This window comes from Macrosteles quadrilineatus, unplaced genomic scaffold (assembly GCF_028750875.1).
Source record: "Macrosteles quadrilineatus isolate MER2022 unplaced genomic scaffold, UCM_ALF_1.0 Scaffold_5__1_contigs__length_97177068, whole genome shotgun sequence".
In the NCBI taxonomy this organism is placed as follows: domain Eukaryota; kingdom Metazoa; phylum Arthropoda; class Insecta; order Hemiptera; family Cicadellidae; genus Macrosteles; species Macrosteles quadrilineatus.
Window position 1 is genome coordinate 21251110 of NW_026542598.1, and position 25774 is coordinate 21276883.

The 25774-nt window shown below is 38.2% G+C and overlaps 1 protein-coding gene across 1 annotated transcript in view; it reads left to right on the plus strand.

Moving 5' to 3' along the window:
• Positions 1-25774, plus strand: part of LOC128994097 (muscle M-line assembly protein unc-89-like) — a 264007-nt gene that overhangs the window by 51720 nt on the left and 186513 nt on the right. Inside the window, exons 4-13 of the mRNA XM_054418357.1 lie at positions 1021-1201; positions 9026-9150; positions 9779-9948; positions 18464-18555; positions 19237-19349; positions 21513-21612; positions 22471-22653; positions 22829-23026; positions 24049-24185; positions 25600-25755. Of these exons, the coding sequence (XP_054274332.1) occupies positions 1021-1201; positions 9026-9150; positions 9779-9948; positions 18464-18555; positions 19237-19349; positions 21513-21612; positions 22471-22653; positions 22829-23026; positions 24049-24185; positions 25600-25755 (1455 nt within the window). The remainder of the gene's footprint in view (positions 1-1020; positions 1202-9025; positions 9151-9778; positions 9949-18463; positions 18556-19236; positions 19350-21512; positions 21613-22470; positions 22654-22828; positions 23027-24048; positions 24186-25599; positions 25756-25774) is intronic.

Here is a 25774-nt window from a genome sequence, read left to right on the forward strand (position 1 = left end):
AGAGCATCTGAGTAATTTCTAACCATGTAGCCTATGGCTAATAATTTTTCTCAGAATTAATCTGACAACTGGTGATCTTTTGATGACTAGACAAGCACTACCCAAATGAGTTGGCCTATGTATGGTACCGCTACAATAATATGATGTACAGGCTTAAGGCCTCACTACCTTACCTTTTCTTAAATTTATTTCAACCTATCCTTTGTAAAAACACATAGGCTGTACTATAATTACTGTAGGCCCACCGGTAATTGTTACAAATTATTTTCAATTCAACACAGTTGTATACTAGTTAGGCCTACTGTTGATGGTAATAAGTAACGTAAACATGTTGAAGTACTGGAAGACAATAGTTCAACTATAATATACCATTTAAATGAGTTGGGAGTCACATGATGCTTTCTTTGCCAAAAGTCTAGCAGTTTATTATTAGCAGCTTACTTCTAGTGGGTGTTAAATGTTCTAGAATCTGTTTACAAACTCAGGTCAGTGCAATGTTATAAATATAAACAGAGTCTTGTGTACGCTACCGGTACCTATCCTTACGTTAAAGGTTTAAACTAGGCCTAGCTTAATCTTTTCAGTCTGTGTGTACGTCTGGAACAGAGGCTTGTCACACGACTTAAGTGCTTGATTTAAAAGAAATTGATCTACTGAAACTACACATACTGAACCTACCCTTTGATCCCTCCTTTACATTCTCCACCACCCCTCTCATTTAACGAACCATCTACTAACTTAGATAATAGTGCTTTTGCCATTTAAAGGGGAAGTAAAAACAAGATCGCTTATTTTCCAAACTAGAAGGCAAGCTTCCACGGCCAATGTAAACTTTTCTGTCTTGGTCTTCTGGAAATAATCACTTCATTGGACTGGCAAAAATACTATAAACTAGGTAATCAGTCACAGGCCAAGATTCAACAGTTGGTCTCCTGTTAGATTCAAGGAATGTACTCCTTAACATAATTTGAAAGTTTCACTATTTTAGTCTTCTTGAGTGTAATTTTTGTTTCTTTGCAGGTGTCATGGGAGCAAGAGGGCAAGCCCGTGGTGGAGAGTGAAAGATTCCATCTGCTCCATGAAGGCAACTTCTTCTGTGTGGACGTCGCCCCTGTCACTCTGGGGGACGCAGGACTGTGGATATGTCGTGCCCACAACTCTAACGGAACAGCCACCTGCTTCTGTCATCTCAATGTTCTTGGTGAGTTCATTGATTGTCATTAGATGGATTTGATTGACACACTAGGGGGTGTATTTTAAATAGAAGATTTGATTAATGAATGATTAGTCATGAATCAATGAGAGGGAACAGTTTTATTTACTGCCTAACATCATTAAAATGCTACTAACTTTTATCAGGATTATATTGTGATTTCTAGGCTAGGACTATATATACATTTGAGCTATCCAGCAATATAATCTTACATAATTTACTTAAAACACCCTTGGCCATTGAAATTTAATTTGAGTTGGTCATAGGTTTTCGGACACACTGACAATAACTTATCTCTCCACTCCACAAGTCTTTTGTGGCTTGAAGAGTGCCAGGTCAATTAATGTCTATGTTAATCGTTTGGTCCTTCCATGTCATTCTCTTTTTCTAAGCACAAGAATTTTACTGTCAGGCACGTCTGCTGTTTCTTCAAAACCAGGCAAATTTAGAATCATGGTTTTTAATTTAACTTGGTGACCAAATAAAGCAAGTCCATCTATACAATTTGTATGTACTATTTTACTAAGAATTAAGTGAATGCACTGTTTTATGTCATAACTCAAACTCAACTAACTTTATTTACCTTTTTACAAACATGGAATAACAAATAAACATATGATAATAATTAATAGAAATTAACAGGTGTTATGAAATAAACTGTTCTCACAACATCCTCCCTTTTAAGTTTGAAAGTTCTTCAACCAGCTTGGTTTGTGTATATTTCTCTTTGGACGGTTGTATGGTTCTGTTTGATGTGTATTCGCTGACAAATTTTGTTCACTGTTTTCCTCTCTTAAATAAGGGGCAAGTTTGAGGTGGAATCGATTTCTTCTCACATTCCTCTTATCAGTTTCAACAATATATGAACGAGGGCTGTCCAGGATTTTCACAATTTTGCCATGTCTTCTAAGGTCCACAATCCAAACTGGGTCTCCTATATGAAGAGGATTGAGAGTTTGCACTTTGTGCCTTCTATCATAGTTGTGTTTGTACTTCTCACGATAGGTTTCTTCTCTCCCTTTAAGATCCTTTAGATCTGGTTTTCCACAAAGCAAATGTTCTGTCTGAGGCAATGTGCTCCGTAATCGCCTGTTCATAAGAAGCTGAGAGGGACTGAACCCATTCCAGAGGGGTGTCGTTCGATAGGCTAGAAGCGCTAAATAAGGGTCTTCCACATTTTTCTTTAGAATCATTTTGGCGATTTTCACTGCCGCTTCAGCCTCTCCATTGCTTTGGGAAAATTTTGGGCTACTTGTTATATGCTTGAAGCCATAAACTTTGGAAAATGTCTTGAAATCTGAATGTTCAAGGACTTGAAATTGAGACCCACAGTCAGACCTAATTTCTTCTGGAATGCCGTGTCGACAGAAAAAGGCTTTGCATCTCATTATTACTTCTCGTGATGTTAATGACTCTAATTCAGCTATCTCAAAATATCTGGAGTAGTAATCTGTCACAGTCAAAAACCAAACGCCTTCAAGTTTGAACAAATCCATCGCAAGTGTTTTCCATGGCCTGTCAGGGAATTGTGTGGGAAGCAATGGTTCATGACTGTTCCTTGAATGTTTAATACAAGTAGGGCATGATTTCACCATACTTTCAATGGCTGAAGAAATTCCTGGCCACCAGACTGACTCTTTTGCACGTAAACGACACTTGGTGATTCCAAAATGACCTTCATGTACTCTTTGAAGTGCCCAAGACTGCAGAGCTGGCGGAATTACAAGTCTTGAACCTCGTAGTATCATCTCATTATCAACACTTAGCTCATCCTTAACTGAGTTATACGGTTTTAGGTCATCTCGTAATGATGTCTTAGAAGGCCAACCTTGGATGATTATTTTTTTCAATTCACGTAAAGTCGGATCTTTATTTTGTTCCTCCAATACTTTAGCAACTATGCAGTCGTTTATATCAATGGACGACAAAACCATTTGAACAAACGCTTGAGTTTCTTCTTCTAACTCACGGTCATCAGTACCTGAAAATGGGAGAGGTGCTCTTGAAAGAGCATCAGGAACTAGAAGCTGCTTTCCAGGAATATAAGTAATTGAAAAATCATATCTCATGAGACGCAATCGAATTCTTTGAATTCTTGGAGACAATTCATCAAGATGTTTGGATTTCAAAATTTGAAGTAGTGGTTTGTGATCTGTTTGTATTGTTATTCTCTTGCCAATAATAAATTCTTGAAACTTTTCACATGCCCAAGCAACAGCTGTAGCCTCCCTCTCGATGTTTGCATAGTTTTTTTCAGAAGGAAGAAGGCTTCGGGATGCAAATGATACTGGTCGTATAGAACCATCATCTTGAACTTGAGAAAGAGTTGATCCTAGTCCTTGAAGCGAGGCATCACATGAGATAATTGTTTCCCGATTTACATCGTAAATGGCTAGGCAAGGAGAGTTAGTCAAAATGAGTTTTATTTCATCAAAGGCCTTCGCCTGCTCTGGACCCCATATCCATGGAACGTTAGCTTGAAGTAGTGAATTCATTGGGGCCAAAATCTTAGCTTTGTCAGGAATAAACTTACCAAGAAAGTTTACCATCCCATTGAACCTTTGAAGTTCTTTTACGTTTTTTGGGCAGTCCATTTTGAGAATGGCGGAAACCTTTTCCTTATCAACAGAAATTCCATCGGATGAGAGGAAATGCCCGAGGAATTTAATACTTGACTTCCCAAACTCAGTTTTGTCTTTGTTAAGTGTCATTCCTACATTTTTAAGCTTTTCAAGTACTTGCCGAACAACTGTATCATGTTCTTCTTTCGTTTTGCCCCAAATCAGAATATCGTCCATATGGACTGCGACATTTGAGTGGTTGTCTAAGATTTTGTTCATGCATTTCTGAAAATGTTCAGGTGCTGATGTGATTCCAAATGGAAGTTTGAGAAATTTAAAACGTCCAAAAGGGGTAAGGAAAGTAGTTAGATCCTGGGAATTTACATTTAAGGGGACTTGCCAAAAACCACTGTTTGCATCAAGTTTTGAAAACCATTTTGCTCCTGAGATTGAGCTGAGAGACGTTTCAATTTTGGGAATCGGATGATAAGACCGCTGGATGGATTCATTCAACTTTGTTAAGTCAACACATATGCGGACATCTCCATTAGATTTAGGCACTACTACCATTGCTGAGCACCATTCAGTAGCATGCTCAACTGGTGTGATTACATTATTTTGTACCATACTTTCAAGTTCTTTTTTCACTTGACACATTAGGGGTAAAGGTATTGTCCTAGGAGTGGTTATTGCGTATGGCTTTGCGCCATCCTTAAGTGCTATTGTGTAGGGATCAGGAATGACGCCCAGACCACTAAACATTTCATGGTATTCGGTAAAAAAGTCACTGTCTACCTCTGCAACTGAATTAACAAAAGTTAAAATTTTCAAGTCCTGTATTGCTGGACGACCAAGCAAGGGTGTTATGAGTCCCTTCACTACGTATACCATGTGATTTATTTTAACATCTCTGTATTGGATATTAGCTCTAACACAACCTACAGTTTCTAATTTTGTTCTACCAGCCCCAAACAACTCAACTAGAGTCGGCTGGATCCTACTTGGATCACTACTACTATGCCAGGGGGAATTACTGTTACATCTGCCCCTGAATCAATTTTAAATGTTTGTGGTTTTCCCTCAAATACTAATTCTAGTTTCCAGGGCTTACATTTTGACCCATCCCCAAGTGTACCTATGAATACTTTATTATTTGAAGGTCCAAGTTCACTTACTTCATTTTCGTCAGTTACTTCCTGTGCTTCTTTAGATCTGCAGACTTTCGAAAAGTGACCAATCTTTTTGCATAAGTTACATGTTGCGCTTTTTGCTGGACACGTGCTTCTTGGATGGGACGGTTTATAACCACACCAGATACATTGCGCTGGGTATTCTTGTTTCTTTTGACGAAACCTATATCCTTGATTTTGGTTTGAACTCGATGACATAGTTGCTTCAATTTGGACTCTTTTCTCATCACATAAATCTGCCTTCTCTTTCTTTACGTTATCTGCATGTCTTATTACTGTAATGGCCTTGTCTAAATTTATCTCGGGATCTAGCAACAAGCGATCACTAAGTTTCTCATCATTTAAACCCAGTATTAGTACCATCAACACCATTTCATCATTAAGTGAACCCCAGTCACAGGTTCTAGCCAAGGAATGGAGACTAACTATAAACTCTTCAACTGTTTCATTAATTTTTTGTTGTCTCTTCAAAAACTTTGCTCTTTCAAAAATTAAGTTCCTCCGTGGAATAAAATGTTTGTCAAATAAATCTAAGACTTCTTCAAATGTTAGCGTTGATTCGGTTGCTAAATTAAAAGATGCAAAAATCTCATCAGCTTTCTCACCTAATGTGTATATAAGAGTGTTGATTTGTTTGTTCTCAGACTCTTCAGATAGCCCAGATGCTGACCGATATCTTTGAAATCGTGTTTTCCATCTTGGCCAATCTGCTGGTACAAAGGAGAAACTAGCTGGAGGCTGAATAACTGAATGAGTGTTTGATACAATGGTTGACTTCTTAGTTGAATTGTTGTATTCATTTTCTCTGCTTCTTTCATTTTCATTATCTTCATAGTCAGATTGTTTCCTTCTTGTATTTTTCTTCTGAGGCATAGCTCTAAATCGCTGCCACCACAGGGGTGCCCACAGGGGGGTTTGATGTCGCAAAATGCGACATCAGAAATTTATTTGGGGGGGATTTTATGATTTTGGGGGGGGGGATTCAAGCCAGTGGTTGGTTAAAAGCACATAAAAGATTAACCAGATAATTTTTACTACCTCCTTAATTTATTACTGGGGTAATTATGCAATAAAAATCCCGATATTTTATCTTGATTAATAAATCATTTTATAATTGCTATCAAATATATAGATACTTTTATGTGGATTTCCACTTTCTGACTCGTATCATGTTTGACAGTGAGAACAACTCCATGCCAACTGCTGTCAAAGGATTTATAGTTGGCTTATTAAATTGTATCTGCAATTTGAGTTTGTTTTTACCTTTCATTATGAACTCATTCTCCTCATTGCCTTTAGGACCTATTGATGGTTTTTTAGGTTTGTTTATTATAATATATTCTTGATTCATAAAAAACCAGTATTATGATAATGATAATCATTTTGATATTTTTACAACATGAACAACATGAAAGCTTGTGATAATATTTTGGCTCTCGCAAATAATTATGCCTGGGTCATTTATTCATTGGAAGAAATTGACATACAGTACTGTGACAATTTAATTAAGGTTTTTGATAGGCCATGTGTTTACGTTAACTTCGAGAACTGAAACACATGATTCTGGATAAATTAAATTGTATTTGTTATTGTCTTTTCTTGAATCTAGAAAGAGCTTCAAACAAATTTCACTAGTCTTAGATAGATATATAATTATTTTTACCTAACCCGCCATGTTAAACTTCCCTATCCCAAGCGTGATGTATACAACTTCCTTACTTCTCGAGTGATGTAAAGTTGAAAAAAACTCACTCGGTGATGTAATGAAACCCATTTAAATAACATTGAGTGGATGGTAACTTAAAAAATATACCTCTATGGAGCCATCGACGTTCAACGCTAGAAATCAGCTGCGTGTTTGGATTTTATTGTTATGCTTTGAAGAATTTTCCTAACCTAGCTTTTGTTTGTAAATTAACGTTTATGTTAGAAGATGAGTGAAATTGATAATGAAGCATATTGCTCGTAACCTCCTGAATGTTGTCGGGTCAGGTAAAATCTTGTACGTTACACGTTACGCAAGAGCGTGTTTACATCACTTCGGTGAATTATGCAACTCGCCTTCGCTCGTTGCACAACATTCACCTGCGTGATGTAAAAACGCTCTTACTACACTTGTAATGTAAATAGCTATTTTACGCCACACTACACTATTTTGACGAACTTCCCATGCAAGGATCTAGTCCAGAAAACAGCTGTTTGTCCTTAATCAAATGGGGTTTCATACAGTACTACTGTACTATGAGTTTTGCCGGACACCAATCAGCTGATTATACTGTATTTGGGTGGCAATGAGTGGTTATAACAAAAACATAACCTCTCTTAGAGGTTATGACTAGTGATTTTTAGTCCTTTAGTTGGTGGTAATATATAGGGATTTGAACGGATTTAGTAGTATGGCGTAAACTATCGTACGTCACTCGTCCAAAATGTGTTGGCCGGACTCGTATAAAAAAACCACTACTCCACTTCGTCTGGCACGGGATTCAGGACTAGTAACGTAATAAACTATTTTACCACACTATGATGTTTTTAACTATTTTACACATAGGTACATTAATTGGTGGCTGAAAGTTACGTTTTGCAGGCCATGCCAGCTGTCATCGTCATTCGGGGATCGAGCAGGTTTTTACATCCCTAGGGCTGCAAAATCAGCTGCCCGCTTTAAATACACAACAGTATCCATAGCATTGCAATAGAGTTGTTTTATTGTCACCGCTGCCTAGCAACTATTTATATTATTATTTTTGCTGATTCCTCAAATTATTTATCCACATGACCTTAAAGTTGTAGTTGTGTTGACTATATCAGTGTGCAGTGCATTATCATTGAGGTAATAGGGTATAGTGTGGGGTGGTGAATAATAGCGTTCGTACCACGGACTGAAATGGTTTTGCAGTTCTCGATCGTTTTAAGTCCTCGACCTCGTATCGAACTTAAAAACTACCTCGAACCAGCTAAACCTCATTTTTGGCCTTAGGCATGAAATATAGTATTAAGTTTAGGCCTAGTAAAAGGCCTCTAGTTTAGGCCTCTATGCCGTAGAAATTATGGTTCAAAAGTTATTGCAACTTTTGTGATTTTCCCTTTTAAAACCTGTTAATTCATGGAAAATCGGATAAAAAAAACTACTTGGCCAATTTTGATTCAAATTGTGTGCATGTTAAAAATCCAACTCATTTAAATTAAAACTAAACCAACAAATAGTTTGCTACTAGAATTTTAAAGGAAAATTGTCCATTTAAATTGGGTTAAAAGTTTGATTCAAACGCTTAAATTCCCATAAATTTAAAGAAGTGTCGGGGGCACCCCTTCCCTCCCCACATTATAAACATAACTATGGGTACCCGCATTATAAACATAACCCCAGACCTTCCGGCATGGGTTAAACAACGAATTTGGGGGGGATTCTGCGACGTGAGCTTTGGGGGGGATGGGCACCCCTGTGCCACCATGTACTATTTTACTAAGAATTAAGTGAATGCACTGTTTTATGTCATAACTCAAACTCAACTAACTTTATTTACCTTTTTACAAACATGGAATAACAAATAAACATATGATAATAATTAATAGAAATTAACAGGTGTTATGAAATAAACTGTTCTCACAACACCCTTGGCCATTGAAATTTAATTTGAGTTGGTCATAGGTTTTCGGACACACTGACAATATCTCTCCACTCCACAAGTCTTTTGTGGCTTGAAGAGTGCCAGGTCAATTAATGTCTATGTTAATCGTTTGGTCCTTCCATGTCATTCTCTTTTTCTAAGCACAAGAATTTTACTGTCAGGCACGTCTGCTGTTTCTTCAAAACCAGGCAAATTTAGAATCATGGTTTTTTAATTTAACTTGGTGACCGAATAAAGCAAGTCCATCTATACAATTTGTATTACAATTTGTACTATTACTACTGTAATAGTGTTACCTTCAAAACTAAAACTTATCTTAAGTTATCTACTGCCATTACTAATTACTACTACTACTAATACTATTCATTTTTAAGGGGTCGGTGTTCTTTGATCATTAAGGTTACAATAAACTAGAATTATAATTTGCAGTTCCGAAAGCCTACAAAGCACCCCACTTCATTGAGGAGCTAGTGGCGATATTGACAGAGCAGGGGACCGTCTCATTGGAGTGTAAAGTGGTGGGAGTGCCAACACCTACTTTGCGGTGGTTCAAGGTAGGCTTATCATCAGTAGTTGATCACTTATATCATAGCCTAGATCCAACCGCAAGAACTGACATAGCCTATTTATTTAGCCTGTTAGTCATGATCAACTAGGAGATAAGCTTCAAAAATCAAGGTAGGTAGGGTAGACTGTGAAATCTTGGTCTTTGGCAGAAAATCACGTTGTTGAGCTGAGGAAAACACTGACCAATGTTTGGGTTGCGTTGTCTATTTTGCATAGCCATATCTTTGCAACAAGCTTCAATTCAACTTTTAACAACACAGTCTCCTTAAGATTAAGATTAGACTGTTAGGCGTATTATTAGACAAATTGATAGTTTGAATCATGCACTGTCCTGATTGACCTTGATGGAACTGTGTCTAAGCACTTGTTTACATCATCCACTGCCCAACTCACCCTTAAGCTTTCATGTAGCTTTTCCTGCTTGTTGTTCATGCATGCATATTTATTGAATACCTAATTTACTTAAATTTTCACATTAAGTACTCCATAAATTGCCAAGTAAGGTCCACGAAAATCCTCAAAAAGTTTTGGGATTTTTGAATAGAATGAAGATGCTTTAGACACCTGATTTAGAATCTGTATCGACACATCAGTAAAATGCTTGTCTGCTAATAGGACAATCAAGAGATCAAGGCAGGTGATGTGTTTGCCCTGAGTGCCAACCCACAAGATACAACGTCCCTGGGCACATACACGTGTGAGGCAACCAACTGTATGGGCCACGCATACTCTACCAGCCGCGTACACGTGCTGAGCAGCGAGGGTAGCGTACAACCGGTAGAGAGGTAGGCTACCGATATCCTATCATTTGATTTTATCACAGTTAGGCCTGCTTCTTAGCTAATTAATAATCACACTACAAATGATAATCCGCAAAACGGTGACATAGGTTTGGTTTATTTATTAATTGAGCGGAGCGAGCGAAGCGAGCGAAGCTCTTATACGTCGACTTTTATGCATTTCCTAATACACAAACTCCTCCTAGACGGCTGAATCAATCGTTTTCAAATTTTTGATGGTGGTAAAGACCATATCGGTGAGTGCCAACAACTATAAGCCGTTAAAAATAACTCTCAGGAATCCGCCCCACTGGGTCTCAAAGTTTCAATGTAATCCTTATGGAAGCAGTATTTGACACATAAACAAAGACATCTGATCAGCTGTTGACTTTTGAATGCAGTAGATAAATAAATAGCTGATATCATTATTCCACGGATATTAAAACATAAATGGTGGTATGGATCATAAAATAATCAAATGACGACACAAGCTTGAGGTCCGCGACGTAGGAAGTGTTGAAGGAAGTACTAAAGGTACACAGTCTGGAGTGTGGAAACTGTTTATGACGATTAGATTTAGGTATCTGCATTCCTAAAATTCTATGGGAAGGGAGGAAAACGGATCCGCGACGTAGAAAGTGGTGAAGGAAGTACTAAAGGTGAGCAGTCTGGAGTGTGCAAACTGTTTATGACGATTAGATTTAGGTATCTGCATTCCAAATATTATAAGGGAAGGGAGGAAAATGGGTCCGCGACGTAGGAAGTGATGAAGGAAGTCGTCAAGGCAAGCTGTCCGGAGTGTGGGAACTGCTTATGACCATTATATTAAGGTATCTGAAATCATAAAATGCTATGGAAGGGAGAGAAACAGGTCCGTGGCGTTGGAAGTGGCGAAGGAAATGGTAAAGGCGAGCAGTCCGGAGTGTTGGAACTGTTTATGACGATTAGATTGAGGTATCTGCAATCATAAAATGCTATGGGAAGAGAGGAAAACGGGTCCGCGACGTGGGAAGTGATGAAGGAAGTAGTCAAGGCAAGCTGTTCTGAGTGTGGGAACTGCTTATGACCATTTTATTAAGGTATATGCAATCATAAAATGCTATGGAAAGGGAGAGAAACAGGTCCGTGGCGTAGGAAGTGGCGAAGGAAGTAGTGAAGGCGAGCAGTCCGGAGTGTTGGAACTGTTTATGACGATTAGATTAAGGTATCTGCAATCATAAAATGCTATGGGAAGGGAGCAAAACGGGTCCGCGACGTAGGAAGTGATGAAGGAAGTAGTCAAGGCAAGCTATCCGGAGTGTGGGAACTGCTTATGACCATTATATTAAGGTATCTGCAATCATAAAATGCTATGGAAGGGAGAGAAACAGGTCCGTGGCGTAGGAAGTGGTGAAGGAAGTAGTAAGGTGAGCAGTCCGGAGTGTTGGAACTGTTTATGACGATTAGATTAAGGTATCTGAAATCATAAAATGCTATGGGAAGGGAGCAAAACGGGTCCGCGACGTAGGAAGTGATGAAGGAAGTAGTCAAGGCAAGCTGTCCGGAGTGTGGGAACTGCTTATGACCATTATATTAAGGTATTTGCAATCCTATGATGCTATGGAAAGGGAGGGAAACATGTCCGTCATGTAGGCGAGCTGTCCGGAGTGTGGGAACTGTTTATGACGATTAGATTGAGGTATCTGCAATCATAAAATGCTATGGGAAGGGAGGGAAACAGTTCCGTGGCGTTGGAAGTGGCGAAGGAAATGGTAAAGGCGAGCAGTCCGGAGTGTTGGAACTGTTTATGACGATTAGATTGAGGTATCTGCAATCATAAAATGCTATGGGAAGAGAGGAAAACGGGTCCGCGACGTGGGAAGTGATGAAGGAAGTAGTCAAGGCAAGCTGTTCTGAGTGTGGGAACTGCTTATGACCATTTTATTAAGGTATCTGCAATCATAAAATGCTATGGAAAGGGAGAGAAACAGGTCCGTGGCGTAGGAAGTGGCGAAGGAAGTAATGAAGGCGAGCAGTCCAGAGTGTTGGAACTGTTTATGACGATTAGATTAAGGTATCTGCAATCATAAAATGCTATGGGAAGGGAGGAAAACGGGTCCGCGACGTAGGAAGTGATGAAGGAAGTAGTCAAGGCAAGCTACCCGGAGTGTGGGAACTGCTTATGACCATTATTATATTAAGGTATCTGCAATCATAAAATGCTACGGAAAGGGAGGGAAACAGGTCTATGGCGTAGAAAGTGGCGAAGGAAGTAGTAAAGGCGAGCAGTCCGGAGTGTTAGAACTGTTTATGACGATTAGATAAAGGTATCTGCAATCATAAAATGCTATGGGAAGGGATGAAAACGGGTCCGCGACGTAGGAAGTGATGAAGGAAGTAGTCAATGCAAGCTGTCCGGAATGTGGGAACTGCTTATTACCATTATATTAAGGTATTTGCAATCCTATGATGCTATGGGAAGGGAGGGAAACATGTCCGTCACGTAGGCGAGCTGTCCGGAGTGTGGGAACCGTTTATGACGATTAAATTAAGGTATCTGCAATTATAAAATGCTATGGAAAGGGTGGGAAAAAGATCTGTGGCGTAGGAAATGGTGAAGGAAGTAATAAAGGCGAGCAGTCCGGAGTGTGGGAACTGTTTATGACGATTAGATTAAGGTATCTGCAATCATAAAATGCTGTGGGAAGGGAGGAAAACAGGCCCACTATGTAGGACGTGGTGAAGGAAGTAGTAAAGGCGAGCAGTCCGGCGTGTGGGAACTGTTTATGACGATTAGATGAAGATATCTGCAATCATAAAATGCTATGGGAAGGGAGGATAACGGGTCCGCGACGTACGAAGTGATGAAGGAAGTAGTCAACGCAAGCTGTCCGGACTATAGGAACGGTTTATGGCAATTAGATTAAGGTATCTGCAATCATAAAATGCTATGGGAAGGGAGAGAAAAGGTCCGAGACGTATGAAGTGGTGAAGGAATTAGTAAGGTGAGCAGTGTGGAGTGTGGGATCTGGAAACAGTTTGTAGCAGTTAAATTAATGTATCTGCAATGCTGAAATGTTATGAGTAGGGATGGAAGCATCCCCACGACATAGAAAATTGTGAAAGAAGTAGTAAAGGCTAGCAGTGCGGATTGGGGGGAAATGTTTGTGGCAATTAGATTAACGTATCTAAAATACTAAATTGCTATGGAGAGTGATGAAAACAGGTCCACGATGTAGAAAAAGGCTTAGAAAGTAGTAAAGTATGAGCATAGTGTGAAAACCGTCTGTGGCAGTTAGATTGATGTATCTTTAATTCTAAAAATGCTATGAGAAGGGAAGGAAACAAGTCTATGACGTAGGAAATAATGAAGGAAGTGGTAAGGCTTGCAGTGCAGAGCGTGGGAACTGTCTTTGGCAATTACATTAATATATCTGCAATCCTAAAATGTTATGGGAAGAGAGGAAAATAGGTCCACGACGTAGGGGGTGGTGAAGGAAGTAGTAAAGGTGAGCGTGTTGAGTGTGGGAATGGATTAATGTATCTGCAATGCTAAAACGCTATGGGAAGAGACTGTAGGTTAAAATTATTTCGAAGCACGAATCGATACATTATTCGATACATGCAATCGTTTTTTTAATAGAAATTCACAACTGAGTTGACAACAGCTGATTTTTACTCCATAGAGAATAAAAACTAATTTACACCATACTGCCCTGCTAAGCACAGTTGTGGTAACTGACATTTTTGGGGAAAATGAGATAAGGTTACCATGTGATTCTACACATACTTAGGATCATATAAATAGCCTTAAATGCCATATATGTTGTTGTATTTATTTATAAAATGCTTATTTTCTTTGCCGTATCTGCAGTTTAGGAATGTTTTACTAAGCGCAGTTGTTGTAACTTACATTTACTAGGGTATTTAAGTTGTATCCAACGACAGATACAACGATTTCTCTTAGGAATGATATGTTACCACAAAATGCTTTAGCAATCCATCAGTTACGGCAATTTAGTTTAGCATAATCCCCATTATTGGCCCAGTATTCCTATAAGTGCCGTGTTGTTGGAAACAAAGCTTTTGTCTCTTTGAATTGAGGCGACCTATTATTATCAAATAATGAATTTAATTTCCTTTATATTGACATTCCACTTGGTGATATTGATAATAGTATATTTTTGACATCAACATTTTAACAGAGTTTCTTGTAGGCCTATTAAATGATGAACCTTTCTTTAGAAGAGGTCATTTATTCTGCCAATAATTTAAGCCTAATAAATGAAGCTGTAAGTTAAAGTTTTTACCGGCCAATCTGATGAAATAAATTATGACTTGAGAGAAGGGGTATCTAAATTCAGATAATGTAGGATTGATAAATGAAATTGAGATTTTAACAGGTCAATCTGATGATCTTAATGAAGATGCACCTACTTATGGAAATTACTCAAAACAAAAACGTCCCAAAAAGTTGGTAACATATTTTTTTACAACCTTGGGTTATTACAAAACCAATGATAGGATTATTCAAGATATGTCTAAGGAAAATGGTGTCTCACCAAAACCTGATGGGAGGAAAGGACGAGTTCCCCAAAACAAGATTGACGGAACTTCGATTGTTGATCCCCAATGACCACAAAAATTGTCAAAAGCTATATTACAATAATTGTTTTACAACCATTAAAAAGCATTTTGATTTAAACTTCATATTACACCACAATTTTAATATAAGATTGGAACTATCTTTAAATTGTTTAACAATCAGTATTATGCAGTATACAAAATAACTTTTAATACGAGTTGTAACTATTTTAAAACAATTTAAAATTGTTTTATCCTTAGTTTTGTTATAAAGAATTTTAAAACAATTTTCCAAACAATATTTAAATTGTTTACAAAAGTACTGATATTTAACAGTTGTTTGTGTAGGCCTAGTTCTTAAAAACAAGTTTCAACAATTTAAAAATACATTTTTTTTACAATTTTTAAATTGTTTACAAAATTATTAGTCAATAGTTTGTGTAGTTCTTAAAAAACAAGTTTCAACAATGTTGAAATTAATGTTTAATTTGTTTGATTACATATGAGATGTTTAATCTTAATTAATGGGTTTTATCCCTGTTTTGGCAATTTTTTAAGTCGCCTGCATTTAATTTGGATTATATATACAAACTAAATACGTTTTATCATTCATGTTTATATAACAGCTTAATGCTTTAAAAATTTTGTTTGAAAATGAAATGAAGTAATTGGAAAAGTATTAAAATAAAAAAAATATGTTTATCATTATTGTACAGTTAAAGCATGGTAGTTAATTAGTTCTTCTTATAAGGCTTTTTTTATATATTACAATTGTTTATAATTTAATACCAGTTATGTACGAACCTACATGAATTAACATACATATATGTAGTGTCGTGTGCTTCTATTATAAATACAGTATTGAATTACTTGAATAGGTAAGTTCATAATGCACAAGTTATCGACTTTTGTGATAAGTTACCGATAACGTTGTGATAGTTCCGATACTAGATACAGTGATAGAACACCTGCTTAACATAAAATAATAATTAATAATAAATAAATTTTTTTTTATATTTTAATTGTCTAACTTATTTGAGAAAACTTTTAGTAGGTAGTTGAACAATTTAAGGGGGAAGATTAATTAATCATATAACAATTATAATAACATCACTAATGGTATAATTCATATATATTTAAATTAGGGATGGACGGGATTGAATTTTTAGTTCGGGACGGGACGGGACGGGATTTTTATTTCCTTCCCGATTTTCGGGACGGGACGGGACGGGATTTTTTTCTGTTCATAAAAAGAAAGTACTGTTTTGCAGTTACCAAAAAACACATACGAAATCAATTTTTACCATTTGTGGCACTGATCTATAGAAACCAAAAAATGGGTAACAATTTACAGGTACCTATAGTAACTTGTGACTCGCGGGTCACGGGGTGATCGTCTGTATGACTCACAGTCACGGCGCGATCGTCGTCATGACTCGCGATCACGGCGCGATCGTCGGTATGACTCGCAGTCACGGCGCGATCGTAGGTAGGACTCCATGGTCACGGCACGATCGTCGTCATGACTCGCGGTCACGGCGCGATCGTCGGTATGACTCCGCGGTAACGGCGCGAACGTCGGTAGGACTCCGCGGTCACGGTGCGATCGTCGATATGACTCGCGGTCACGGCGCGATCGTCGGTATGACTCGCGGTCACGGCGCGATCGTCGGTATGACTCGCGGTCACGGCGCAATCGTCGGTAGGACTCCACGGTCACGGCGCGATCGCCGGTATGACTCGCGGTCACGGCATGATCGTCGGTATGACTCGCGGTCACGGCGCGATCGTCGGTATGACTCCGCGGTAACGGCGCGAACGTCGGTAGGACTCCGCGGTCACGGTGCGATCGTCGATATGACTCGCGGTCACGGCGCGATCGTCGGTATGACTCGCGGTCACGGCGCGATCGTCGGTATGACTCGCGGTCACGGCGCAATCGTCGGTATGACTCCGCGGTAACGGCGCGAACGTCGGTAGGACTCCGCGATCACGGCGCGATCGTGGATATAACTCCGCGGTCACGGGGTTATCGTCGGTATGACTCGCGGTCACGGCATGATCGTCGGTATGACTCGCAGTCACGGCGCGATCGTTGGTATGACTCGCGGTCACAGCGCGATCGTCGGTATGACTCGCGGTCACGGCGCGATCTTCGATATGACTCGCGGTCACGGCGCGATCGTCTGTATGACTCGCGGTCACGGCGCGATCGTCGGTAGGACTCCATGGTCACGGCGCGATCGTCGGTATGACTCCGCGGTCACGGCGCGATCGTCGGTATGACTCGCGGTCACGGCGTGATCGTCGGTATGACTCGTGGTCACAGCGCGATCGTCGGTATGACTTCGCGGTCGCGGCGCGATCGTCGTTATGACTCCGCGGTCAGTCGGTATGACTCCGCGGTCACAGCCCGATCGTCGTTATGACTCCACGGTCACAGCCCGATCGTCGTTATGACTCCGCGGTCACAGCCCGATCGTCGTTATGACTCGCGGTCACGGTGCAATCGTCGGTCCAATAATCGCGGCCACGGCGCGATCGTCGTTATGACTCCGCGGTTACGGCGTAATCGTCGAAATTACTTCGTCTCCTGCGTTCGCGGACCTATCGCTCGCAATAACGGCGTTATCGGCACTCGCGAAGCGGAAAAATCGCCGACGATCGGACCAAATCCCGTCCCGAAAAATTCCCGAGTCAAATGTAATCCCGTCCCGATAATCGGGAATATTTTTTTCCCGAAAAATTCCCGAAATTTCGGGACCCGTCCATAATTTAAATACCAGTATGTATCCTCTCCAACTCCCAGAAAAACAATTCAACAACTTGTTGCCAAAACAGAATCATAGTGTCAAAAATATTTCAATCTAGAAATTTTGTTTATTTTGGGAACCTTATATTTTGTTGCATTTGAAACAATAACCATGATTTTGCTAGACGAGTTCGTGGCATCTTCAGAGATACAACATATTGGCTTAGGAAAATTAAGTTGCCACTATATGGCCAAGTATATTTGATTGTAATTGATAAGAACTAAAGCATTATCTAATTTCTTAAGTATTTAGAATGTTTTAATGTTGAAAATAATTTTGGAAAAAGATTTAGCGTTAAAAAATACATAAGATGAGACAAAAAAAATGTTTTTAAGTCAATTTTTGACTGTAGGGCATAGTTTTAAATATACTACCCTCATTTTCTCAATTTTACCCAGATGTCAGTTACCACAACTGTGCTTAGCAGGGCAGCATAGAGGATAAAAACTTTTTTTACTTCCTAAAGAGTAAAATTGCTAGACCCGCAACGCATGCATTAAAACGACTGGTATTACCGCAGTATGACCAAAACAATATAATATAAACCCTTGATGACTACGCTCAATTTTGTGGATGCCTCTGCAAACGCCACCTAGTAGTTTATATTGTCCCATCCCAACCAGTGGTGTAGTGGAGCAGGAATGTGTGAGAACATATATATTGATAGGCGACGTGTACTTTTTCTACAACGACGCTAAGCGTTTGCGCTCTGGAAACTTAGCAACTACACCATTGGCCCCAGTGAGGAAAGTTTTATGATGAAAGTGCTAAAACCCGACAGTCAGATACCTATGTAAAGACCGTGAAATCATGTGTTGTTAAATTATGTGTGCTGAGTATTTAAATTAATATAACACTTTTTCCTTATGAATAAAACAGCTTGGAATGAATAAATAAAAACCTCTAAAATTCATTTTAAGTTCTTATTAGATGAAAAGTCATTGAACAAAAAAACCATGGATGCCCAACACTGGACTACCAAATAGTTTGCGAACAGCAAAAGATTATTTTTTTAATTATTTAACCTTAACCCCATATTTTTCCACGACCTTGGTGAGCGATCTGACACTGGAAAATTTATGTCCACACCACTGTTTGAAAGTAGCCTTTACTCAGCATTTAACTTTATTTTTCATATTTTACAGCCTTGTACCCAAAGGGCCAGCACCAGTGTTTTCGAAAGAACTACGAAATGATAAAGTAAAAATTGGTGGGAAACTATCACTCTCATGCAAAGGTGAGGTTATCAAATAATAAAGCACTCCTACCTAATTCCTGCTTCCTGACTAAGAAAACATGTCTGTTCTTAAACTAATTTACGTTACATGTAAGCTGAACAGATTGTGGACCAAATAGAGCAGCTGATATAATATGACTATTGACTAGAAAAAATGTTCTAGCCTAACTTATTGGATAGCTAGTTTTTAATTACAGTTAATGCACATCAAATATAATACTGTGATAAATATAATAATTTTTATTTTCCTTTACTGATTCTGAACATCAATCCATTTGCCTAATAGGCAAGAGGAACAAATTTTGGTTTCACACATGTAGTTTTAGGGTTTTGTAAGAATAGAAGAGTTATACTAGATCGTTGTAAATTTTAAACGTTAATTTTTAAATTGTAGGCCTACTATTAGCATCTTAATTTATTTCCCCTCATCAAGGAAATTTTTTAGTTACAATTTGTATTAAATTAAATTTAGGCTAGTAGTGTTTTTAATGTTGTGTATCTTTTCTATCAAGTTGTCGTCAGTTAGTAAACACCTGCATAAAGTAAGATGAAAAGCACTGACCATCGTATAGAAATAAAGAATAATCCAAATGTTGAGGAGAAGATCCATGAGGTGGTAAGATCATGTACAATACATTTACTGTTGTGAGAGGGTGTGACTGATGAGACTTGATGTTACAGTCAATGTGCCGCCGTGGCCCAAGACCATCACATGGTTCAACAAGGCAGGCATAGTAGAAGGCGGAGGCCGTTATCATATCATTGAAGATGGGCTGGGAGCTTACAGTGTTGAGGTAGGGAAGAAAACAATTTTTACAATTCTAAAGTATTCTATGTTGATTCTGCTTTTGTTCTAGCATAAAGGATGTGTAATGTTGTATCCAACTGTTAATGAAATAGAAAACTCCTATAAATATCCTGCTTAGTTCTCACCATGTTTTTACAAAAATGTACATTTGAGGGAGTTGCACTAAGTAATCTGTATAGTCTCCCCCACAGTTTAAATTGGCCCCATTTACTAATTAAAGTGGCCTTGTTTTTAAGATATTGTTGGAAATTTGAGGAAGTATGACTGATCGTGATACCACAATTGAATCCTAAATCCTTACTAAAAACTTTCTCCCGAATCATCACGTCACCAGTGTGAGCCAAATGTTTTTATCTTGATCTAAACAACACAATTCATAATCTAAACAACTTGATCCAAACAAGCTAGTCTTTGATGATTTTATGTATTTTCCCAGTGGCAAGAACTAGAAATTAATTTTTTTTGAACTAAGTTACCTTAAGCCTTTGCTCTTGCAGGATGAAGTTATAATTCTCCAATATATTTCACCACAGTGTGTGGCATCTTCAGAGAGTCTTGGAGTTCTATTTATACAGTTTATAGTGTTTATACCTATCGTTATATACAGTTTATGAGTGAAAATTTTGAAACGTACTTTTTTATGTCCCTGGCCTTTTACTTCGTAGATACTGAATATGTAGTTAATCATTATGTGTTTTAATATTTTTTGGGACGAGAGCAACATGTTAAACACAATTATTTGGCTTTAAATAGGTTCTAGGTATTTTTTTCACATTTTTAAACTCTCGAAACTCACGACCGTCACGTGTCCCCAGGGTACATTTTGCAACTTTCATGCTGTTTTTAGAATAATTATTCATGCCGAAATATATAATGTCGTATTTTTATTACATCAATACTGTAGTTATTAATTATTAAACTTACAAAAAAGGAGCATATGATAATTTTGTTTTCATCGTTGGGTTGCCAAATCGTTTGTGACAGTGTTGGCGGTTGATGTAGTATTTTCTATATCATAAATGGTTTTACAACAGTTCAATCATTTTTAAAACCATTTATGACATAGAAAATACTACACCAACCGGCAACATTGTAAATTCACGAACGATTTGGCAACCCCGCAATAGTGAAAGTTCCCTACCCCAACAAAGCCTAGACTTGCAACCTGCAAAACCAACCATCCCTGGCAGTAAGTCAGTGAACAGAGACAAAGACAGTACTAGTGTGATCAGTGGTCCCGGTCCGTCGTGCGTCCGTGCCTCCGCTCGCGTGTTTGCGAAGTCGCTGCGACGTAAACTTTCCAATTTGTGATATGTGTAAAAAACTGTATATAACAATAGGTATAAACTGTATAAATGTGTAAATAGAACTTCAAGACTCCCTGAAGATGCCACACACTGTGGTGAAATATATTGGAGAATTATAACTTCATCGGGCAAGAACAAAGGCTTAAGGTAACTTAGTTCAAAAAACTAATCTTTGTTGCGATCTTGTCAAATACACACATATTGTCTTACATTCATGATATTCCCCAATCTTAGTGTATACTAGGTTTGTGCCATTTTCTACTATCCCTCCACAGTTTTTACTCCACTGTCTCATTCATCCCTTCTCCACATCCATATAGGCCTACACCTCCTCCACCATTTTCTAGGGCTCCCTCTTGGTCTCCTTCCCCTGATCACTGTCAACAGCACTTTCCTCTTCTCTTCTCATTCATGTAGGCCTACCATTTCTAAATATTTCAGTTGTGCTCTTTTTACTTTCCATTTTAAGCTGTCTTCAACTACCTGTTTTCAGATGCCTGAAAACTGTCAATTGCCATTATCTTGTTACCTAAGACATTTTTAAGTGCAACTGATTGCATAGTTTAAGCTAAGGCACACTTTCTGTAACTGTTAACTGTTATGGATGGAATGTGAATGAACAAGTAAGCAATGCAGAACAGATTTTGGTGTAGTGGCGCTTGGGGGTGATTTTGTGTGTTCTTCAACAGCCGCCTCATCTGATCTTTTCATTTCCAACCCAACTCTATCCTAGCTTTTTTTTACTCTATTCATTGTCACACAAAATTTCATGTATTATATTTTAAGACCTACTGTATAACAAAATAAATTGTAATAAACAGATATCTCATTGTTTTCTACAGGTTGATCCTGTGGAGGCCAGTGATGAAGGAGAGTGGAAGTGTGTCGCAACTAGTGACCACGGAGTGAAGGGCATCTCTACCTGCAATGTGTCTGTCTCCTGTGAGTTATTAGATGATTGACAAGTCGCCCTTGTGAAGAAAAACTTATCCAAATCTTAAAATCCATTGTTATATTTGTGATAGCACTAGAACTGCAATATAGACTAATATGGGTTACAATACATAGGCTATCAGCAGTTCCATGGCCAACCAAGTTCAGGAAGCAATCAAAATAAACAAATAAACGAATTACACATATCATGTATTACATATAAACTTACTTACTTACTTACTCCCAGGGCCATTTATATCGGAGGTGATATTTGGCCGCACCAACAAATCTTCGCCAAGTTAACCGGTCTTTCGCATCATCCTCCGTTGCCCCAATTCTCTCCAAATCTTCTTGCACTTGCTTCCACCACCTCTGCTTAGGTCTTCCCCGAGGTCGTCTTCCTGTAGTGTTTCCCTTTAAAACTCTTCCCAGTCTACAATCTTCATCTCTTCTTAATATATGACCAGCCCATCTGATTCTTCGGCACTTGATTTCTCCAATTACATCTGTGCTATTATACAGTTGCCTTAATTCCCTATTGTGTCTTATTCTCCATTCTCCTAGCTCGAATATTGGTCCAAAAATCTTCCTTAAAATTTTATTTTCGAATACTATTAGTTTCTTTTTATCTCTTTTATTTAATTTCCAGGTTTCTGATCCATATAGGAGAACTGGGCAAATTATTGTTTTGTACAGCCTGATTTTTGTTTTCCGGGACAAAGATTTTGATGAAAGTAATTTACATTAATTACATAGTAATTACATATAAACTAGGTTGGCAAATTTAAATTGAGTGATAAAATACTTACTAAGTACTATGTGTCAATACTTACTTACTATGTGTAAATTGGTTTACTTTTCTTTTAGATCCAAAGAACTACAAGAAGCCAAAGTTCTTAGAAAGCCTAAAGGCCATCCTGACAGAAGAAGGACTAGTATCTTTTGAATGTAAAGTGGTCGGCTACCCGACACCTCAGTTGAGATGGTTCAAAGACGGCCAAGAACTGAAACCTGGAGACGTCTACCAACTAACCGGAACAAACTCACTAGGTGAGATCACTAATTGACCCTATAGTAAACCCTCATTCAACGAATCCCTTAAATACGGACTTTGCCAACTTGGCCAACTTACTTGATAGCATTCTACAAATTTCATGCTGCTAAGGACACTAAGGTTAAGAATGTGCCACTATTCACTGTTCTAACAATCATAATTAAATGACAGGATCATATTGCTGCATCGCAAAGAACTGCATGGGAGAAACGAGCAGCACGGCTGAGCTGACAGTAGAAGACATTCAGAGTCAGCTGAGCGCGGAGGAGCGACTACAGCTGTTCAGCAAGAACCAACCTCCGCGCTTCCTACAGGGACTCAAGAGTCTGGAGGCCAAGATCATGGACCCACTCAAGTTTACTGTCCAAGGTATGTCTGATATTAATTATATGATAATCTTTTGCATGAAATCTTTGATGAGATGAATCATGCTCTGGCTCAATCCTGTTATTTTTCTCTACTCACCCAACAACCTTGTCCAAATGTATTAAAAGTTGGTTGCAAAAAAATTGTAGGTAAATGGTTGAGAAAATGTAATCAAGAGCTGTGTAATGAATGTTGTGGTAAATTTTGACTGTTATGTAATCTAATTAATCACCTTAATAGAGAAAATATCATTTGATCCACTATATTCAATCAGCTCCCCAGCTATATATATGAGTTACAAGGTATTTGCCAAGTATTATTTTGTTAGTTTGTTACAATGAATTATTTTGATTGTGTCTGCCTTACAGGCTAATGAAGCTTGAATGTGTAAGTTTTTTCCTAACAAAACCAATAACTATAATATGTTGAGCCCTTATCACTTGTTTTTTTTTACCTAAAACAATAAAAACTACTGTTTTCAGTCGGTTTTTCACATAATTTTCCAAAGCAACCAATCAAATTGTTATCATGAGACCCAATACGACAATTATTGGCCGAAATAGACTATGTCTTTTTAAAATCTGTTTAATTTTCTGTCTCAAAACTCATTAAATTATAAGTGTAACTACATAATTTTGGAACTAATGTTCATTTTAAAGCCCCAGCATTGCGTAATACAACTAATTTTGTTTAAAACATACGTTGTCAAACAATCCTGGACATGTGAACTCAAAGTTGACTTACTAAATGTGTTTTGAACGTTATTCTAAACTCTGTCATCACCTGGCTACAAAAGCTCTTCTGTTAGGTGTTAACAGAATTACTTACTACATACAACCAAGCTTTGCACATTAAACGAACACATCAATGCACATCAATGTGCACATTAAATAATCACATTGAGGTGAGTTAGGAATGGTAGCCGAGTCTTGTCAGTGTTGGAAGACACCTTTTGTATGCGTAAAAAACATCAACACATTACAATCCTAATCAAGATGTTTAATTTCACTTGTTCAATGTGGCAGTGAGTGTGTCTCCCCAGCCCACTGTGGCGTGGTACAGGGATGACGAGGAGGTTCAGGAGTCTGACAAGTACAAGAAGGAGCAAGAGACCAAGGGAGTTTGTCATCTCTCCATTAAACGGCTGGAGCTCGTGGATCAGGTGAGTACTTTACTTAAAACATAGGACTTTCAGAAAACTTTTAAACTTTTGTTGTACTCATAAAAAAATGATTATTACATTCTCCTTTCAATTCAGGTTTTGTTTTAACCCTTTATACACCTCGGATTATTCTGTGTTTTAACTATGCTTCTTTTACGATTCCCTGATCTTACGAACACAAAAATTGACTTTGTTAAAATGAGATTTTACCAGAGATACACATTTTTTACATGTTTTTCAAATCAAACAGCTGGCACACTTATATCAATCATCCTGTATGTGTTTACCAAACATTACCAAACATAGCCGGACACGGAAAGTAAGCAAGTAAGTACCAAACATTTATTTCAAAATAGTATGGGCTTTTGTTTTCACATGATGAGAGAAAACAAGATAAAATACACATAGTTAAGTAACCAAATAATGTATAGTGTCCAATCCAAAGTTCAAAGGATTAACTTGAATTGAATGTAAAATCAATTGGGACAAATTGGAATATATTTAAATTTTTACGAAAAAAAAAACTCAACTTCTGGTTAGTTCTGCCATAAATAAAACATACTCCCCTAGTAGATTTCTCATGCTAATGCTTAGGACAATTTTATTGTTAGTTCTGTACGGTGTACTGCAGAGGTTGTGCTTTGTTTACAATTTGTTACTTGTTATTTCAATCGTTTAAAACCTCGTTGAACCTAATAATACAACCTAATCATAAACAATAACTCATCCCCTAGTTATAGGAACCAAACAGTTAATCACAAATCAAGAAATCAACCCTAAATAATAGAAACAAAATTTAGTTGACTAGCCCCCAGTGTTACTGTATATGAACTAGACACGAAAAACAAGCTTCTAAACGTTCAACTTACTTACTAACTGATGGGGCGACACAAATCTCAGTTGATTTTTTCCCTCGTAGATTAGCCGCCTCCACTCTTCTCTATCCTCCGCCATCCGGATTTCTCTTCCGCATTGGATCACATCCTTTTTGACTTGGTCATACCATCTTAATTTAGGCCTACCCAACGGACGTCTTCCTGTTGGTTCGGCCTCACAAACCTCCTTCAGTCTTTTGCCATCCTGTCTCTGAAGTACATGACCTAGCCAACTAATTCTTTTGGCTTTTATAAGCGCTATTATATCAGGCTCTTTATATAGGGCACGCAGCTCTCTATTTTTCCTAATGCGCCAAACTCCTTCTTCATAAATTGGGCCAAATATTTTCCGAAGTACCTTATTTTCAAACACCATAAAACGTTCTTCATTTCTTTTGGAGAGGATCCATGTTTCACTTCCATACAATAACACTGGCTGTATATTTCAAAACTTACAATGTTATGAGGAATCTATTTGTGTTGGTTAGTCTATGGTTTCGCTAAAAAGGGAAATAATAAATTGTTGCAATGTCGTCCAGGCCGAGTGGAAGTGTGTGGCCACTAATGACTACGGCCAGAGTGTAACCTCGTGTTTCCTCAAACTGGCCGTCCCTCGACATTACAAGAAGCCTCGATTCCTGGAGAATCTTCGAGCCGTACTGTCAGAGGAAGGGGCTGTCAACCTCGAATGTAAGGTAAGACAACATAAAGATA